Source organism: Haliotis rubra, unplaced genomic scaffold (assembly GCF_003918875.1).
Source record: "Haliotis rubra isolate DU_JTF1 unplaced genomic scaffold, ASM391887v1 Scf107, whole genome shotgun sequence".
NCBI classification, from domain to species: Eukaryota; Metazoa; Mollusca; class Gastropoda; order Lepetellida; family Haliotidae; genus Haliotis; species Haliotis rubra.
This window is the reverse complement of record NW_025764970.1, coordinates 473,106-494,219: the sequence shown is the minus strand read 5'-3', so window position 1 is coordinate 494,219 and position 21,114 is coordinate 473,106. Positions and strand designations below refer to the sequence as shown.

General features: G+C 44.1%; 1 protein-coding gene across 1 annotated transcript in view; it reads right to left on the bottom strand.

Annotated features, from left to right (window-relative positions):
* LOC124279848 (Bloom syndrome protein homolog) overlaps positions 1 to 21,114 on the bottom strand; it is a 48,803-nt gene that overhangs the window by 21,844 nt on the left and 5,845 nt on the right. The window contains exons 7-17 of the mRNA XM_046715730.1: positions 7,960 to 8,079; positions 7,213 to 7,456; positions 6,891 to 6,925; positions 6,370 to 6,512; positions 5,025 to 5,827; positions 4,313 to 4,411; positions 3,759 to 3,959; positions 3,315 to 3,433; positions 2,888 to 3,001; positions 2,310 to 2,348; positions 106 to 165 (exon numbers count right to left, since the gene is read on the bottom strand). Of these exons, the coding sequence (XP_046571686.1) occupies positions 106 to 165; positions 2,310 to 2,348; positions 2,888 to 3,001; positions 3,315 to 3,433; positions 3,759 to 3,959; positions 4,313 to 4,411; positions 5,025 to 5,827; positions 6,370 to 6,512; positions 6,891 to 6,925; positions 7,213 to 7,456; positions 7,960 to 8,079 (1,977 nt within the window). The remainder of the gene's footprint in view (positions 1 to 105; positions 166 to 2,309; positions 2,349 to 2,887; positions 3,002 to 3,314; positions 3,434 to 3,758; positions 3,960 to 4,312; positions 4,412 to 5,024; positions 5,828 to 6,369; positions 6,513 to 6,890; positions 6,926 to 7,212; positions 7,457 to 7,959; positions 8,080 to 21,114) is intronic.

Genomic DNA, 21,114 nt, shown 5'->3' with positions numbered 1-21,114 from the left:
TAGGCTAATAGATGGCATCTGGCATACAGTTGATAGACAACTTATGCGATGTCTTGAAACGGACTGGCAGTAGTTATATATGACGAATGGCTGGTATATGGAGACCTTGGAGGAGACTTCCTCGGTGAACTCTGGAGACTTAGCGAAGCTCTCGAAGTATCCCTTCTGGAGTGAAGTAGACTTGGAGCCACTTAGCCTTCGTGACCTTCGCGAAGGTATCGAGATCAAACTCCGATTAGTATATATATATATATATATATATATATATATGCAGCACTTGCTACGAACGGCCTCTGTGTTTAACAGGATCGCGGGAGTCGTGGCGCTTCTCCTCCTTGCGATGTCCCTTGTGGCTGGTGAGGCTCTAGCTCCTTCGCGGAGGCGGCCTGGGACTTGCTGGTTCTGCATAAGTAGGGCCGAGTGGATCATCTTATCATCTTCAGAAGTCGTGTTACGAAGTCTGGTGATAAGTGTCTCATTGATCGTTCTAGATCTATTTAGGCCAAGAACATACGTCTCGTCATGGATTCAACTGAACCAATTTACGATTGTAGTTCTTATTCTTGATATTGATGATCAACTTGTCTATGGGTTGATTTTCTCGGAGACTTGTGAGGAGAACGTTGATAGCTTCGCGAAGCTCTTGTGTAGTCCCTCGATGTCCTTCTAGATGATGATGATCTGGATTCAGGTGTCGCCAGCGAATGCCTTAGCGAAGCTTCCTCGTCCGGTCGGGGAGAACGGCGATATGACCTTCGCGAAGGCTTCCGTGATGTCTGATGGTCGAGTCCACATCTAGGGATGAAACCGAAGAAGGTGATGATCTATCCGCCTTAGCGAAGGCCTTCGAAGGCTGTACATCTAGGTCCTTCGTCAAAGGTGGTCCGTGACTTCCTTCCTTGCGAAGGTGATATCGTCCTGGTTGCTTTCGTTGGCCGGGGGTGCCTCTGGGGTGCTGTCTACGTTGGAGCCTTCAGCGAAGGCTTCGGTCCCTGCTTCTGCAGTCTGTAGCGATCCTCCATCATGGTCATAATTTGCGCATCAGGTCCTCAGGGATGGACTGCGGCGAGTCGTCGGTGCCTTATCTGCGGTGTTAATGGAGAGGGTCCACAGGAATATCGTCCGACATCAGTGTAGAGGCATCAGGCTGCATGGTGATCTCTGCTGATGTCATTGTAGCTGTCACGGGTCGCTTCTTGTGGCGTATGTCGGAGGGATGATGATCGGCTGATCATCGTAGACGTCCAGGTCTGCGGCTGGAACAATCTCGGTTGAGAAAGTCCTAGTAGACTTCGTTGATTTCCCCTCAGATGTCAACGCTGCCCTCGGTGTGCGACGTCTGCGTTGAGTGTTGGTAGCGATGGGACCCTCAGGAAGATCATCGAATATCAGCGTTGGTACATCAGGCTGCATGCTGATCTGCGCTGACATCACTGTTGCCGACATCGGTCATTCTTTTGATGTACATCAGGTATGATGATCGGCTGATCATCATACAGGCCCAAATCCGGCTGTAGAGATGTAGTAGAAAACCTCTAGTCTACGGCTGCGACGATGGGATGTCTGGGGAAGCAGGACGCTTCTTGGAGATGGCGGACTCACGTCCCGCCTCTCCACCACTCTAGCGGAACACCACCACGGGAGAATTCGACCAACAACAGTAGACTGGCGAGGGTTCAGGTGTATCAGTCATACTAGACTCTGCATCGCGACCTATCTGCTGCTCGCGCGTCTCAAAGCGCCAAAGTAAATATTAATAAAAGGTAGAATTGGATAAATTAGTACCGCAACTGCAATGTGAATAAAATGAACATGGCCGTACTAAGGCATATTAAAAGCGGATCAGCAGCAGAATAAAACCGTAATCTGCAATAGTACAAAATTTTCATCAACGTAATCCACTGAAACAAACCGCGGCGTCCATGAATAAACTGTAGAAAAAGCGACTAAATATCAATATATAATCGTTGAAGGATACTAGCTAAACCTCTATAGATGTCTATCTGAGGTAACTAACTAAATATAAATCAAAGGATATAGTGTCGGGAGACACAAAGCTCTCACGTCCAGCTCACTGGGCGAAGAAGGGAGAGTGAGGCACATGGGTGAAGGTGGCCCTCGTTTCCAGCTTGTGGAAGGGAGGTAACTTCGTGGTGAGTACTAATTAGTGATTTTACATTGAAGGGAGCTTCAATTAGGGAGATACAAGTGTTTCCACTAAGTTCAAGAAGACAAGAAAAGAGCAGAAGACAAGCAAAAATTAGCATGAGTCAGGATAAGGAAAAACCTTCCAACAACTTGGATCATACAGATGGCAGAGATTCCAGGAGCTTGGCGCTGGCAGACAGCTGTGGGGACAACAGACACTTCAGGCATCTACATCATTACACATTAATATCACAGAGTCGCACCTCTCTAATCTGGACAGTACACCTCTCATTAAATTGTTAAGGAGTTAACAATGTGTCAACGTATGACATCTTTGAAATTATGTGTGTTGTTTAATGTGGTATTTGGCAATATTCTGGCTCTGTGACGACTGCCTGTTAAAAAGCAAATCTGGTCTAGACAATCCAGTGATTTGATGATCTATGTAAATGGGATAAACTGACATGCATCAATTAAGTCAGTGAGTCCGACCACCTGATCCTGTTAGTCAGCTCTTAGAACAAGCATGGGCTGTTGAAGGTTAATTCTGACAAAATGTTCACGGGTATAAAAATACGGGGACATTTACAACAGTGACTGGCTGGAAAGTGGATTCTTGATTAATTGGGGTTCATTACATACATACAACGATCTAAACAACTTTGATGATGAGAAAGATTTTAAAGAGTTAATGATGCAAAGTTTACTCAGGACAAGTTTGCAAAGCATGACCCTTTACCTTCTCTGGTGTGACATACAGCAGTTTGATGCCTGGATCTCTCTTAGACAGCTGGTGGTAGACATGCTGGGCTTGAGCCTGGTCGATGTCACTGGACAAGTGGGCAGCTGGGATCTGGGGAGACAAGCACAGATGTATAAACAAAAGAATGTTGAAAGAATCACAAAGAACACTTGCTGAAATGGGTTAAAAGGTCAGCTACTAAAAAGCATTCAAGACATGTTTTGTTGCGCTGATAATTGCTATGGTAGAGCAGAGTAACAAATCAAAATAAGAATTAACATAATCATCAACTGACATTCTTCCAGAAAATTCCAATAATTTCTACCAAGTGGTGAAAGACTTTGAAAGAAATGCTGCTAATTATGCAAGCTATTTTAAACTTTGTATTGAGTAAGAGTAGTCCACATATGTAGGAAATACTTACATCTAGAGAAATGAGTCTCTGAACCTGATCCTGGATGAGAGCTCTCAAAGGGGAGATAACTATACACACCCCGTTTGTGACTAGAGCTGGAAGCTGGTAACACAAACTCTTTCCACCACCTGAATACACAGGACACACAGTTTGACTGACAGGACATACTCTCATATATCAGATAGCATCCACTGAGTCATCTCCACCTTGTCATGCATAAACGACAACAGTAACTGTGCTTGGTATAACACCATTATGACTATTTGGAACTATGTATTAGCAGGTATTAGAGGATATACTTAAGAGGCTTTCACCATATTAGTGAAACCTAACAATCTGGTTTGTTGACATCTAATTGCGGCGACAGTCCAAGGTTCCAATGAAATAATTGCATAGTACCCACACCCAACGCAAGACAACAAATGTTAAGAACACAAGGACTTCCCACATTACCTGTTGGCATCAGAATGAATGTATCCAGTCCCAGCAGTGAGGCATTGATGGCCTGGAGCTGGTTGTGTCGGAACTCCCGCAGACCAAACACCTGCTTGAACACCTTGAGCAGCTCCTTGCTGTGAGGGAACACATGGCCGTCAAACTTCCCACTAGCTCCATCATCCTTGTCTGTGCCAGCAAACATGGGCTGGTAGACATCTGAACAGTCAAGTGTCAGATACCGTTGGTGAAAACACACACTCATCAAAGTTATTATGATTAATAAATTATTGTGATTATTTTTCTCTTATACAATATGTCCAACATTAGGTTGTTGAGATTTAAGAGCAAGTGAGATGGGGTTTAATGTAGCTTTGAACAATATTACATATATCACAGTGTGTCAGAAGCCTTAACTGATCCAGTTCTCAGACATTTACCTCTTTGGTAGGATGCTAACAAGCTTAGAAATAATCAACTATCTTTCCTTCATGTCAGTTTTTTTACCAGCATTGATAAATGAGAGCCATGATTACAACACCTAACAATAGGCAGGTGTAATGGTAACTAACCCTCAGCTGATGACAAATCCTGATGCTGAGAATGTTCCTGATGTGATGATGTAAATGAAGATGTTGGCCTGGACTGGGGTGTGTGTTTTGATGCTGATGCTGAAACATTTGAAGGGCTAGCATTCATGTTGACCAGTTACAAAATAAAGCACCACAATTCTAACCATCCTTTTTCAGAGTCTATTTGTAGAACTAACAGTGGGCTGCAGGAGAGTACCAGTATTTATTCTACTTTGGAATTAAATGGTAAGAACTGTCTATTAAAGAGATGTTCTATAGACAGCCCATGTTATACCATGCTTACAAATCTCAGACATCAGATACATACATTATTCTCATCATTACACATAAATAGTTGTTACATAAAGTCAGAATCACTATCAACTCGGAATTTCAAGACAGAGAGGAGCAATGACACAAACAATCTGTGAATGTTCAATAAAGATGCTGTCAACAGTATTCCAGCTTCATCAACCCACAACACGGTGACACACAATATACCAAGTAATTGTGCTGATCCAGTTCAGTGCTGGACAAGCTATAGAATGCCAGCAACCTATTCTAACCCTGGATCCCCTGTAGTCACAGATGATAACTGGTACTCAATAGTGCAGATTACTTTCACCTGATCACACTATACCAACATTTCCAAACGCAATGATACATACAGTTATGATAAATGCATTATTAAAAACAAAGATAAATCTCTCACCTGAAAATTGAGGTGCTTGACTGTTGTGATTGTAATTATCCTGAGATGCCTCCATAGCCTGGAAATCTTCAATGTTATAGAGATCATCAGGAAAGTCATCATCAAAGAAGGCACCATTGCTGGTAGGAGATGGCCCTGTCAGCTCTTTATTCTGCTTCACCTGCTTCTCCTTGTTGACAGCAGGCCCTTCTTGTAGGCTGTACTCAAATGTGTAGTTGCCTCCATGTTTAGATGTATCATTGAAGAAGTCAGCACTGTCCTCCATCACTGAAGTGTGTTCACCTTGGAAGGAAGACATGTTCACACTACTGTTCACAGAGAAGGTATCTCGAGGTTCTTGTCTTTGAAATGACTCTGAGTATGCACCACAGGACACAGAATTGTTCTGGCTATTTGAATTATTTTTGTCAACAGTGTTCAGGGTTGAGGAACTCTTTGGACTTGTTAAAGATTTCCTGAACCCTTTCATATAGTTCATTTTTGACTGTGTAAGTTCGACATCATCCTCAAAGAAGCTATCCCCACAAGGGATTGGCGAGTCAGATCCTAGTTGCATTTTTGTGGCACTCGTCTTCTTGATGGCTGTACTTGTCACAGGCAGCGGTGTCTTCATCATGCTGTGATTTATATCCGGTGTCTTGAATGTAGTACAAAATAGAGAGGAAGATGGTTGAGGTGAGAACAATGTCCTGCTTTCTGAATTAAAGGTCTCATTTTTCAAAGATCTACCAGCAATGCAGTCACTATCACGTCGTCCTACACCTGATGCAGACTGTGGGCCAAGGCGTTCTTTGAGTTGTTTCCTGGACATGTAATTAAAAGAACTTATGAAGAAAAGACTACCTGCAGTAAGGTAAAAACTATCCATCTTCAGTGACGTTTGTGACTCAATACTCGTACAATATACAGTGAGCAAGAAAGTTATGTCCTTGTAACAAAAATAATTCAAACAAAATCTATAGGATAACAACACTGACATGATATAGCCAAATCATCAAGACTCCATGAACCCCATTAAACTCTAACACTGGAGGTATGTGTGTGCGTGTGTGTGTGTGTGTGCGTGTGCATGTGCATGCATCTGTCTTTGTGTGTCTGTGCTCACTACACAAAAGAAATGAAAGAAGATGACAAATATTCAAATAGTCCATTCACACACATTTGATTTGACAGTATTGATCCAGCAAACATGATATATGTGTTGAGTCATACTAACCTCAAGCTATATTGGGTACCAAACAAAACAAATGCCATCAAAGTAACTAGCTGAAATGAAATGTACTGATAACACCTCTGTTATCATCACAACAGTGGCAAGCCAGTGTATCATAGACTAGTACTTTACCTGAGATACAGAAGCTTCTGTAGTCTGTCGTAGTCACGAGATACAATGTCCATGAGGTCAGCTGAGCTGACTTTGCTGATGATGTCGCAGACCTCATCCATGACATTAACCAACTGCTTGTAGTCCAGGTTGTCCGGTGTGATCTGGTACAGTCATTACATATAAGTAACTAAAACTCCAACAGGCTCTCTACCTCGTCTGAAAGTTCTGACCCCTATTCCACAACACGGTCTTAGTGCAAAGGTTAACGTAAATCCAAGCCTTCAACATAGGCTTACAATCATCATAGCATTAAGATCGCTTTCTGGAACGGGGCCCTAGAATGTTTACCCTACTTCCAGAAACCAGATATACACACACACAACATAACAGCCACAGCTGAGGAGCTCTCTAGAAGGGAATCATTGTATTCCAAGACAATAGAGGAACATTGTTACCATAAATAACACCTTACAATATCTAATTGTACATATCAAACTTGTTGAAATGCCAGAACTGGATGCTGAAAAAAGTCTACTTACTTTCTGCTCCATACTGTTTGTAACACTTTGAGATTCTGTAGAAAAAAACCCAACCCTCATACAATACATTCATTGTCACACACTAATGCATTCTGGATCAAAATTTGCATCAAGGAAACAATACACAGATACATTATGTATGGTTCAAATATTTCCATGCGTATGTTAACAATGTTAAAAACAAAATACTGCATCAGATCAGTGGTAGAAGATGTCCACTGCATTGTTTTCTTAAAATGAATCTCTATAGATAAGTACACAGCTACTTTACTACACTAATACAGCTTCTAACATGGCATCGTTTGGAAAGATGGCCACAAACCTGTTTTAATAGGTGTGATGTTGAAATTTGTCTTCAAAGTGGCTGCTCTTTGATCTGTGCAAGGAGCTTGGTTAGAACTCTTCATAGGACCTTGAGCAGCATGAAAACTGAATTTCCTGTCTGCAGCTCCTTTCCTCTTTGGCACAGGCTGCACCACTTCCTGTTCCTCATCTCCACTATCACTCATGATAATGGGGGTGTGGCGGGCACGCTTACTGATCGGCTCATCGTCATCTTCAGAGTCCTGTGGTGGAATAGAGTCTCATGAATCACAGCTATAATTGTGGTATGATACATATGGACTACCGCTAGGTAGAGAGAGATACACATATAGGATATATTGAAATAAACAACAGCAGATTACCATAACAACATCAACCCTGTAATCTGCCAAAACACTACTAGATGCAATAAACCAGAAGTTATAGGTTATATGTTTTCTTACTTTCTCACCAACTTTGGGGGCTCGGGGGGGGGGAGCTGGCTCAGGCGCCAGGCTAGTGATCCAGTGTTGTGTCCGGGTGTAAAAACTTTGGAGTCAACTTTGTGTGCAGACTCTTTCAGTGTTGTCACAACCCCTAGTGTACAAGTACACAACCCTGTGCACTTAAAAGAACCCGCAAATCCGTTGGTATATAACCAGATGGTGGCCACATGAATACCTGCAAACACCTAGTTGCGGGTACAGCAATGTGCAGTGGACTTGGACAAACTAACCAGTATCTGTACTAATGTTTGAAGTCCTACCTTAAACATGTCTTCCATGAGAGAGTTTGAGAAGGAGGATTCATCCAGGTTGGGGCTGCCGTTGCTTGGTAGGGGTAGCTTGCTCCCAGCTGTAGAAGCCCTGGAGGTGGGGGTGCCAGGCTGTAGGCAGAGGTCACATTCAGTAGCAAGTTTTCACATTACTCAGGAAACTGGATTCTTCATCATGCTCATATATATCACTATCAAACTGAGATAACTACTGTCTCATATCGTGAACATGACACAACAATATAGTGATGTACAGGTGCATGACTTATTCAGATAATGCTACTGATTCCGAACACTTGGCAGTCATTCAGCAACTAGAAGGCATGAGTCATACATGTATTCATCTCTTGAGAACAAGTTCATGAGAACAAGTAACAACTGCATATTACCCCATAATGGAATTACACACAAATGCTTGGTCCTATTTTTGGTACATAATTTTTTTCAGTGGACATAATTGTATTCTCCTCACAAAACATTATTACCAGAGACAAAATTTGGAACTGATGCATGGATCTCTATATTTCTAGTTAAAGCAAACAACATAATTAGAGATGATTAGCACGTCTGACTTCAGCATCTAGTTCTGAAGGGAACAAAACTATATCACAAAACATAAATAATAAAAGAGGAGTAAACTGGGTGAATGTAATAACAAGTGACCCTCCCTTAAAGGTATCCATGTAAGAGCCCCTAAAAGAAGCAGTGTCTATTTTACTTTTCAGATGAAGTGGGCCCTGGGCCCATGGGTAATGAAACTAAAGTACTGTCGGAAATAGAAAAAAACTGTATTTTCTCATTTATCTCTACAATTTATGTAGTTGATATGTGCAAGTGTGAAATATCTGTTAAAGTAAGTTCAGCCTAACTACAGTCTCAGTGGTAGGGACATAGGAAACGTAGAAAAAGGACTTTACTGAGGAGAGATTAGTGCAGAAATGAGCAATGCAGGTTTTTTCAAAGTCCAAAACGATGTATTTGGAACAGAACATGGCTTTATGCAAATAAGTGTGCGACAATATATATTGTATTACAAACTTCGGGACACTTTTTAAATGCCCAATTTGAAATTAGACGTAGATTCATTATAAACGATAGTTGGCACAAAAAATAATAACTTTCATGCTGAAACTAATAAGGATGTAGCTACCATGGAGTCTCACTGTCACTATAAAAAGAAACAGATAGGAGGGTTCGTCTCAAAAGCAAAACCTGGACGGGTGTCGCAGACAATCGTTGGGGTCAGGCTGGGGGATAGAGATATCAGCTAAGATAAGAGAATCCTTTAGGGAAATTATACTGGGGAAGTACAAGGCATGTCATAACCATTTACAAATAATATCCAGTCCTGTCGATCTTCGCGATCGGGTGGTCATGCCACCTATTTTGAGACATTTAATACGATGCGCTTCTATGGTTATCAGGTATCATACTCTTTTACATATCTCAACATAAACTTCATGAAAGAAAAACACGTAAGATGTTAATCAATAGATGAGGCATAGTCAACACACATGAAAAAGCACTAAATATCTTTGAGATGACCCCTTGTGCCTGTAGGCAGCACATTTATTTCATGCCAGGTGAGTCGACGGTCCATCTTCATATCTGGCTGAGCGACCTTATTGCCATCTATAGTCTGATCTATTGTTTTCAGCAGCTATTCGTATTTTTTTCTAAGTTTTGCCCGATTTTACGAGTAAACATGCTTTTCTGGTTATCCTATTACGCATCCCACTGAATGCCGAGTTAGGCCGAAGTGGGTTATTTCGACATATGCTATTTGCAATTGTGTAAGTTTTAGGGATACAGAGTGACAGCATAAAAACAGGGTTTTTTTCTATTTCCGACAGTACTTTAGTGGCACACCGTTAATTTAATGAGATGACCATAAAAGTTATTATCTTGTAACCTTATATCGCAGTGACAGTCTGTTTTAATTTCAAACAAGCATTGTCACTAAGGTGACATAATACCCCGCCGCAAATTATCAAATGAAACTTAAAAAGTAATTAAAGTTTAAGATGAAGTTAAATGTCAACAAAAACATGACCAGTCAACCTCTCTTGATATCTGGCTCTTTAGTTGTTCAAACAGACAAATATTTTCAAGACTGACTTTGACCTTGACATGAATATCATAGTGTATGAAATATGCAAAAATTGTACTAAAGAAATTGCTTATTGAAAAACATTCAAGGGAAGTCTTGAAAGTTTATGAAGAAAATCCAGTGAATTCAGGTTAACATGCTAAAATCTTCAAAGTGTCGCAGTGACCTTGAAAATTATGTGAAGGTCACCAATATTGACTGGACCCTGCGCCTTCATTAGATGAAGCTTGGTGTCAAATATAAAAAATACCAGTGAATGGTTTTTGTGATATCTTGCTGACCATCTTAACATGCAGGATAACATACTGAAATCTTCAGTGTCTTCGTGACCTTGAAAATTACGAGAAGGTCAACAAAATCGACTGGGCCCTGCGCCTTCCCTGGATGAATCTTGGCGCCAAATATGAAGAAAATCCAGTGAATGGTTCTTGAGGTATCTCGCTGACAAGCATAACATGCAGGTTATATGCTGAAATCTTCAGTGTCACCATGACCTTGGAAATTATGTGAAGGTCACCAAAATCGACTGGGCCCTGCACCTTCCCTAGAAAATACTTAGTGTTGAATATGAAGAAAATCTAGTGAACGGTTCTTGAGATATCTCGCTGACAAGAGTAAAACGTTAAAGTCCCCTTGTGGCCTTGAAATTAAACAAGTTGAAAATATTAGCAAGTTTGGCTATGTATGTTTATGCATGATTGTTACGAGTCATTTTATTTTTATGGCGCGTCAAACGGACCCACCAGGTCATGGAATTGTGTCATTTTTTACTACTATGCATCAATGGAGCAAGGGCGCGGTCTAAAACAGACTCTGAAGAAGTGACTAATGGATTGAGTGGTCAGGTTTGGTCATATGGATGAGAACATGTCATCGTATCTAAAGACAATTTAGCATAAAAATCCTGAAATATTGTGGAGTAAAAAAGTATGTAAAACAGCAAACAAAACACACAATAAGATCTAACTTATATTCTGATTCAACTTAGTATGTAACACGAGTTGTGATTGGTCAATGCTATAAATTTAGCTAAACCTGTAGAGGTTTCCAATTCTTTGAAGAGAATCTTCCTTGTGGTACATATATGCATTTTCTGCAACTGAAAATGTCATGTGACAGTTGTAACAATGTTTTAATAAAAGATTGTACAATAAATAAAAAAAGCCTTTATATTTACTATACAGCCCCCCACCACGTGGAGTTACCTTTCCACCACACATGCGCGGTCAACCAGGTAAGCAGCCTAGCCCGAATCATCATTCCTTCTGCTGACAAACTGTCAGTGAACAGAACTGCGGGGTGGGCGGACCTACCCCAAGGACGATTCTCTTCAAAGAATTGGAAACTTCTACAGGTTTAGCTAATTCTTTTTCATAGAGATCTTCCTTGGGGTACATATATATGCATATACACAGACTCCCAAAGACCGAAGGCTAGGGAGGTGGGAATTCTGTTACTGTACAATAAAATAGCGATATCGTAACCAAACATGCTACTTACGCCAAAACACTCACCTGGTCACATGGCCCACAACTCGGCGAGAGGCATGATGGGTGGTGACTCGTAGGGGAGGAATGTACTCAGATTCTGATAGCCACTGCCCTAACCGAGTGAGCCTTCAACCCCTCGGGGGGAGGCTTACCCTTACCCTTAGCCGGAGAAGCTGCACATATAACAGAAACAAGCCAGCGAGAAAGTGTCTGTTTACTGGCAGTAACCCCAGCCTTCCCGCCACTGTATCAGCAGAACAGCTGGGTACCTGTACGGAGGATACCCTGTGTTCATTTGATATAGACCCAAAGGGTCTTGCAGACATCCAACAGGTGAGCACTCGTAGGAGTGGTCCCTGATGTAGAAGGCTGGGTAAGAGTGTGAAGATCAATAGGAGCTGTCACATGGAAAGCGTGATCGATCTTTGGACAGTAGCTATCCGGGAGGCGAATACTGACAGTCTGGATGGAAAAGTGTCAGCGCCGGGTCGGACGACATTGCGTGAATATCACCGACCCTTCTACAGCCACCAGAATGGCTGTTTTCCACGTTATCAACTAGAGTGAAATAGCCGGTAGACGTGAGAAAACAGTACTGGACAGCCAATCTAGCATGATTGACAAATCCCAAGCTGGGCTGGTTTGCCTGAGAGCAGGTCGAACCCGATCCACGCAGGCTAAAAAGTGCTGTACAAGAGGGTGCTGCCCCAGAAGAGCACCATCGACACGGGTGTGAAAAGTGGAAATAGCAGTGGAGCAGCCACGAATGGGCAAGGCCACCAAACCCTCCTCCAAATGAGACTGAAGGAACTCCAGAACTCGGACTAAATCCGCAGGAAAGGGATCTGCAATCCCCTTATCTGAACACCAGCGCGCATAGCGGGACAACCTATCCTCATATTGAACATTTGTCGAATCCCGCCTCGAAGCCAGAATTGTGTCTGCAACTGCGCCAGGAATTCTGCTTGCTTCGAGGCTAGACCTGACAGAGTCCAGGTCACCCACTGGATCCGCAGATCCGGGTGTGGCACCCCGTTCTGAGTGAGAATGTCCGGTCGTAAAGGCAATAGAACAGGAGGCTGAGCGAGAAACCTGAGAATTACCGGAAACCAGCTCTGTGACGGCCATAGCGGTGCCAGTAGCACAAGTAGCCGAGCCGGAGAGCACCCTGGGGATCAGCGGTAGAGGTGGGAACGCCCACAGTAACCTGTCCGTCCAATCCAGCAGGAAGGCGACAGAGGCCACGCCTTCTGGTCCAGTATTCGAGAGCAGAACACTGGTATCTGATTCGTCCCGCCAGACGCGAACAGATCCACCTGGAATGACCCGTACAACTGGGAAGTAACCCCTAATATCCACCAATCGAGCTTTCACTCAGTTAGGCCAGAATCTGGCTAGAGAGCTCGTCTGCTCGAACGTTCTCCAGCCGCGGGAGATATACCGGAATCACCTGACAATCGTACTGGTCGCACTGCAGTAGGAACTCCCACGTCTCCCGAAGGAGGCTGGAGACACCGTGACGCCTTGCTTCAGAATGTACGTCATGGCCGTGCAGTTTGCAAGCGAACAACCTGGCCCCGAAAGTGATCCCGGAAGCTCTCGAATACCAACCTGGAGTCTCTCAGTTGGTGATACAGACTCTGGTGATACGAACAGGCGAAAGGGAAACCAAACCCTGATGCGTTGCGAATCTCGCCCCTAGAAATACCAATTCCTTGGTGGGTACCAGGTCGGATTTCTTGAGGTTCACGATCCACCCCAGACGGACTAGAATATCTAACACCACATGTGTAGGGTCTAGACTCGCTGGCTGAGTTAGTGCCCGCAGCAACCAGGCGTCCAGGTAAGGATGACAATGTCTTCCTTGCGATCATGCTAACGTTGCCGGCACCAACATGAGCTTGGTGAACACCCTGGGGGCAGTAGATATGCCGAAGGGGGGAACCCGAGATTGGTAGCAAACCCCGTCGAACGAGAACCAAAGGTAACTCTTGAACGAGGGATGGATTGGCACATAAAGATACGCATCCTTTAGGTCGATCGATGTGAGCCGGGCTGTACAGATGAGATCACTGAGCTAAGTATCTCCATCTTGAAGGACGGAACCTCTATCATGCGATTCAACCCCTTGAGCTTGAGTATGGGACAGAACCCGCTGACTTTCTTCGGTATGAGGAAGTACGTGGAGTACATTCCCGACATTTCCTCTCCCGGTGGAACACACTCTATGGTGGACTTGGTCAGCAAAGCCTGAACCTCGTCGAGCGGAATACCAGCCTTGACCGGACATGACGGCATGGGAGTGCGCCTTATGCCGGTAAACTCTACCGGGCCTCGCTACCATTGTGGTAAGTGGCTGACAGTAATGGCGGACAGCACCCAAGGGTTGTTTGTTGCCTTCTCCCACTCCGACTGGAATAGAGAGAGGCGGCCACCCACAGGTTGCACACACACACACGACTGCGAAAAGGCTGCTATGAACCAGCAGGAGCCTGATCCTTGCTTCCACCCTTGGCGGGGCGGCTCCTCCTCCTACCCCTGCCTAGCGGTCGACGCCAGCCAGCAGACTCGGGCATAGGCTGCGCCCCAGAGGAGGAACTCGCAACAGAAGGGCGGGGGCGAGTAACCTGCAGTTGTTCGAACAAGGCCTTAGAATGCTTGAAGGAAGGTTAGCTGCAGCCTCCAGAATGACCTGCTGTGCCCCCAGGACCTGTGACGCCGCCGGTCGTAATGAATTGGGGGTCAGGTGAGCCTGTACCTCGGTAAGCTGCCGGAGCAGAACCGCATTCAGCGAAACGTCGCTAGTGTGTGCTTTCGGTCCCAGGACGGATCTCTGAAGTGAGGACAGATACGCCCCATAGACCATTACCCTGATCTGCTGACTTGCATTTCAGAAAACTTGCTCATAGCTCCGATACGCCGCATGCAGAGGGGCCCCTGAGTGGGGAAAGGGTGGAACCAGCCGACCCTGTTTAGCTGCCAGAGCAGCAAGCGAGGAAGCCGAGCCTCCCCAGAAGGTCACCGTGGTATAAACGCATTAATCCACCACCGGTACGTCCCCTAACTGGTAGCACTTCACAAGCTCTGGTAAGTGAAAGCGAAGCCTAGACCCAGCGAGCAAGGGGTCGACAACATCCTGCACTAGTGATGGGAGAACACGGAGCCGAGTCTGGGTAGGCTGCCTAGGGGCAAACGCCTCCCCAAGAAGACGGAACTTAGCCGAACCCTGATGCTCTAGTGGGACCGCAGCCTGAGGGAGAACCTGCGCGATGCGCTGGCGAACCTCCCGTAAAGCTGAAGAAATATGAAAAGTTTGCTCAGATTCCTCTGCATCCACGACCTCCATGGACTCGGCCTCCGAACCCCCTGAAGGATGAGCCGACCACCGACCCAGACGAAGTTCATCCCGAGGAAGCCAGGGGAAAATTGGCAGTTCCAGTCCTGAGACTCCTGGAAGTCCACTGGCGGAACAGTGGCTTCCATGCTCAAGGGTAAGGCTCGAGTGGTCGGAGCTGCCGGTAACCCAGGTATACTCAATGGTCCACGAGCCAAGACGGACAGAGGGACTGGGCGCGAACCTTCCCTCACCATCGGAGCCAAGACAGCCGGACCCAAAGCCAGAGGCAAGGGATCAACGGTAGACTCAAGGCTCTGAGATCTAGCCGAGCCTGGCAACACCACATAAGAACTCTCCGCCCCAAACCCCAGAGTTAGCCATGAACTCTTGGTGGAGCCCATAAATAGACTCATGGAGGAGAGACTTCATAGAGTCCATGTACTGTTGGAATAAAGAATTGACATATCAAAGGAAGGCTGCGCACTAACTGAAGGCTGATTGGTAACAGTAGCAACAGACACAGGTTTATCCTGCGCGCATTTTGACCTATGTTTAGCATTTTTTGCCTTGGAGGGAGGGATCTCCGCTGTGGGGTGGGGTCACCTGCCTCACGGAGCTCTTTAAAAACGAGGAAGTCAGCCGCTCTTTGTTTGCGAGCTTTTGGTGTGAAACCCAGACAAAGTTCGCACACATCAGGATTATGGCCAGCCTTTTCCAAATAGCAAAGGCATTTATCATGCCCATCTTGAGGAGGAATATTTTGTCCGCATGCCGAGCATGCCGTAACGCCTGAAAGCAAACATGCAAAGCATGATGCTAACGGTGCACAAAATACCATAACACATCAAAACATTGAAAATATGTGAAATAAGTACGCAAAATGAAGCAATTGTTTTAATATGCAAGTTTCAAACACATACCAATGCCAAATTCCCACCATGGAATAGCAAAAAACGTATGTAAACCACGGGGACAAAAAGTGTAAATTACAACAGTAAGTCACATAATATAAGACACCAACTGCAAAGTCGATAAAACGCTCTCAAGAACGAATAAAGACAAGATACATACAGTATTTGAAGTCTCAGACATCTAACAATCCAGTCAAATCAGCACGTGTGATTCGGGCTAGGCTACTTACCTAGTTGACCTCGCATGTGTGGTGGAAAGGTAACTCTACGTGGTGGGGAGACGTGTAGTAAATATAAAGGCTTTTGTATTTATTGTACAATCCTTTATTAAAACATTGTTACAACTGTCACATGACATTTTCAGTCGCAGAAAATGCATATATGTACCCCAAGGAAGATCTCTATGAAAAAGAATTTGGAATTTGGAAAACGATTCACCCAAAATTTTGAATGTATCCCTACACTATTGGGGTAACGCTGTTTTTCAGGGCATTGACATTTGCAGAAGCGCTAGGTCAATTAACTCCCCTATCCCACTCAAATGGATGGAATAGAAAATGTTAATATAAATTGTATATATATATACTTATCCTATCTCACGATTTGCACCTCTCTCTCTTGCTTCGACACTGAGTGGAACGAATGTGTGTGTTGAATATTGTCCCAATAAAAAGAAATCACTGGGTCGGTGTTACCTCCGATTTCTCCGAATTCAGCAGCCATCCTAATTGTGCGAGGAACTTGATGATGAACTGCCTGTGGAGAGGAAGGATTACTGGATCCTGCTGGGCTTGAACACAGTCATCGATATAGTCGATGACACCCCTTGAAAGTAAATCGAAGATACTTCCGATAGTCTGGATGTATCGGGATGTGAAGGTAGGCGTCTCGCAGGTCGAGGGAAATGAGAGGTCTAACAACTCTTGCCTCTGACAAAGAGGTATCTCCTGAGATAAGAATGTTCAATAAGTCGAGCTACTATGTCAGTTCTAACGGAGTGCTGAATGTAGTATGTTCTGCGCATGGACATTGTCAGTCAATCTACAGGAACGTTAACATTATAAACCAATTGAAGAAATTCGTACGATCGGCGACCTCAGGAACGTTTCGGTTGGCCAAACAAAATGATGGTTCGCCAGATGGAGTGATAACGGTAGTAGATCGCTGCCTGGTGACAGTCCATGCCTAACTGCAGTGAACTCTGAACTCAGTGCTTGAGCTAGTGTAGAAAACCGAGTAACCCCAGCAAAAGTCAAACCGTTCACAGGTGTTTTTGTCTGTCACCCTTAATAAGCAGTCTCTCTCGACTGGCTGTCGAAATCCCGACACAATCACTCTTACCGGGAATGGCACCGTTCATTGTTACTAGCATTTAAAGGCTGGACTTGATATCCGATTCGTGGGACCAGGACAAGTCTGCAAGGACATTTCATAGTCACTCTAATCATCAAAATTCCAGTAAACAAACAGTAGTCCGCCATTTGCAAACGTTACACACGAGTGACAAAAAGACGGAAAACACGGTCTTCGGTTAACCGGGCGAGTCGCAACCCATAAATTCCGGGCTGAGCTATGCTGGCTATTTGACAAAACATCACTGCTGGTACCATGTGCAAAAACTTGACCCATCTGTTATCTGTCCAGAAACTTGCTTATCATGTAAAACAAAGGGAGCTGAAGATGACGAACCATCTGCAATAATTGCACCCAGCGATACACAAACACGCTGTTACCAGTAGTCTGTAGTAACAAGACTCAGTGAAGCGTCATAAAGTATTCCTGGCCAGCAAGCTTATCTAGTAATGCCCTATCGAGTGGTTGTAGAACTGATATCTACACCAAAGGGTAGATTCGTTGAACCGAATCATTCATCAAAGGTGAAGGTCAGATGGTAGATTAAGTCTGGAATGAGATGAGCCCCGGTCACGGAGGACTCTTGAGAACTGGGATCGTCAGACTGTCAAGTGCTGAGCATGATATGTCTAGATGACTGCGCTACTGACATCACATGTAAATCGATTTGGCATGATGAAGCACATAGCTACTACCTCTGTTCAACCAGCCGAAAAAGGGGTACAAGGTGGGATAAGTTATGTGACTAAAAACATTAAACGCCTCACAAGCTGTAAGGTAAACCAGATAAACAATCAAATTGTCGTGCTTAGAGATTGCCACTTCGTAATGAGGAATTCAGCCCTGAAAACGAGGATCGTGTTGAAAACTAGCAGAGTTCGACAAATTTGGCCGTATCTAGATGCAAGTTCACGTACCTCGTTGAGGATGTGGAAAGTCCCTATCCTTCATGTTGAATGTAATCAATAGATCATCTGGTATCTTGCTCTAGGTAGCTGTAGGTGGTCTGCGAACCATGCAATTATGTGTATCGAATCAACAAAAACAATTCCTGCATCTTATAGGCGACTGGCATAGCCCGAACCATGAAAACAAAGACGAGGTTCGATGTGGGTTAAGTGTCTTGGGAGGCATCCAAGACACATTTGGCATAGGCTCTGATAGGCTGGTAAGATGCGCCGTGTTGGAAATAACACGAGTGGTGAATCGCCCCATTCGTGAATAAGCTCAATTGCTGGCAAGGTCCGAGGAATGGATTATTGACGAATGCTGACAGTGCAATGAATGCTGACAATTCAGTGATCTTGAATGGCCGGGTGAACTGGTTCGTCGATAGGAAGCGGTTCGACCTGGTGAAACGGTACGAGTCAGGCTGGTAAATCAGTTCAGGGTGGTGAGCCGGAACGTTGATGTGATCTGAATCAGTCCGTGATCTGGATCGGCGTTGTGAGCTGGATCGTGACTGATCTGGATCGGTTCGGTAATCCGAAATGTTTAAATGATCTCAGCTGATGCAGAGATCTAGAACGATCAGATGAACCGGTGAGGCGAGGTGAAATGTTCCGGCCGAGGTGAATCGTTTAGCCGAAGAGAGCCATTACGGCGAGGCGAGACGTTTCGGTGCTGTGAATCAAATCGATGATGTGAATTGGTTCGGCGATAAGAAACAGTCTTAATATTATGGCGAATTGACTCGATGTCGTAATCCACATACGCCGTGGCGAAATGGTTCGGTCTGGTGAATCCATTCGGTGTGGTGAATCGGTTCAGCGATTTGACGATGTAGATCGGCTGTGTGGGTCATCTGGCAACACAGAGTGGTTTGATTTGGCGGAACGACGAGTAGACATCTGATGTTGCGACAACAAAATCATCACTGTCCGCCATGGGATTCTCCGGACGACGAGCAGTTAATACTGGTCGTTGAAAGCGGGGGTTTGTCGGGTGATCAACTGTTGAAGTGTAACGAGCTCTGTCTGCCAGCCAGCCAACCAGAGCAAGCATGTCTACATGCTCTAAAAACGTCCTTGATAAGGGAGCACATTCCCAACAACGTTTGCTCCAGGAGCACAGGTCAATACAACCCACACATGACGAGGAAGGGTTCCGAGGAAGTAAATATTGTTACTGTGTGCGCAAAATTACGCTACTTAGGGTCAACTACCCATGATATATTTCTCATGTTAACTTGTAGGGGTGTCACGTTACGCGAATGTATCGATGCATCGGTACATTTTTACAGACAATATGATACGCGATACATGCTTGCGAGTATTGATTCCTATTTTAAAACTTTATCGATTCAATGCTATATCCATCCCCTTCAAAGTCTTGATAGTAAAATTATACGAGACCGCTCCGATAAATAGATGTAGCTAGCTTTACTTAAAAAAATAGGTTGGAAACTAACAGCTTTTGTGATTGGCTAGACTATTTTGATGGACCAATCAGCGAGCGCCTACGTTGCGAGTAAGGTAATGCTATGATGCGGGAGTCGAACGAAAGTGAATCGAAGTGTTGTGCATGGATTTCTCAACTCCCACTGGGAGTAAATTCAAGTCTAATGTGTGGAAACATTTCTGTTTCCCAGACTACTATGAGGATGGCCAACGAAAAGTTAGTCGTGAAAAGACAATGTGTCATATTTGTAAGACATTGATCGGATACAGTGGGAATATGACAAACATGCAAGTCCACCTCATATTTATTATTTAACAACTATTTTCCATTGAGTCAATTGACACTAAGCTGATTGCTTAAGTATTATTTTTCATTTTATGTGTTTTTGTGACACAGTATAAGATCAGTTATATTACTTGTGACTTATTCAAAGTTTATACTTGACAGACTTACTGCCAGTTGCTGGTACAGATCATTTATTTATTTTTACAATTGGAAGTGTTATTTCCACAGTTACCAAGTTTACCCTGATAAGATTGATACATTTCATTTCATCGTGAATCATGATGATATTGATGTCGGACAAGCATACCTGTCAAGTTGGACATAGAAAAGGGAACCTTGGGACTTTGGTTTTATTTTAACTTGAATAAAAGTTTTCTGAGAACATATGCATACTTATTGAGTTATTAGCAAAACTAACATGATAGTTATAAGAATTTATTAGTAAAGAATCTCAGATTTACATCCCTCTTTCGCAAAAAGGCGCGAAAATTATGTATCGCGACCTTAAAATCGTGATACGTATCGTATCGTGAGATTGGTGTATCATGACACCCCTATTAACTTGTAAGGAAAGCTGAGAACTCTCACAAAACGTCCACACAGTGGTGCGACAAGAAGAAAAATGATCACTCTGAGGTAGTCACGTGGGTAGACAGGGGAACATGCTGCACGCTTTGCCGGGGAGCCAGGGACTAGGGACCTGTCCTATAAGGAGAGCAGCCTGGGGAACATGGGCGTATGGACAAGAGAGGCCTACAGGAAAAGTTCTCATTCGTTCCACTCAGCGTCGAAGCAAGAGAGAGAGGTGCAAATCGTGAGATAGGATAAGTTTAAAAAATTTGTGTTTAAAAAGACAGAACAGTATCATAAGTTTAATTTTAAGTTCAAACAACTTACTCGCAACTGGCTGCTGACCCTACACTGTTAGATCATGAAACAAAATTTATGACGTAATTATGGAACGTAACGTCACCTGCTGTGACATTATTTGACAACAGAACTGATAATGGCCCGTAGTTGAGGAATCAGTTGGCCAGTATCATTTGCAGCAGCTGACTCATTTCTGACTACTATGTAGCGGCCATAAAATTTCCGAGTCCCGTGCTGGGATTCGAACCACGGACCTTCTAATCAGAAGTCGGACGCCTTGTCTATATGACCAAAGAGGTTAACCCCTTCAGCAAGCTGACAAGGTAAAGATGTCATCTGTGGGATGACTCCACGCCCTGCTACATACTCCCCCATCAACAGAAGGCACGT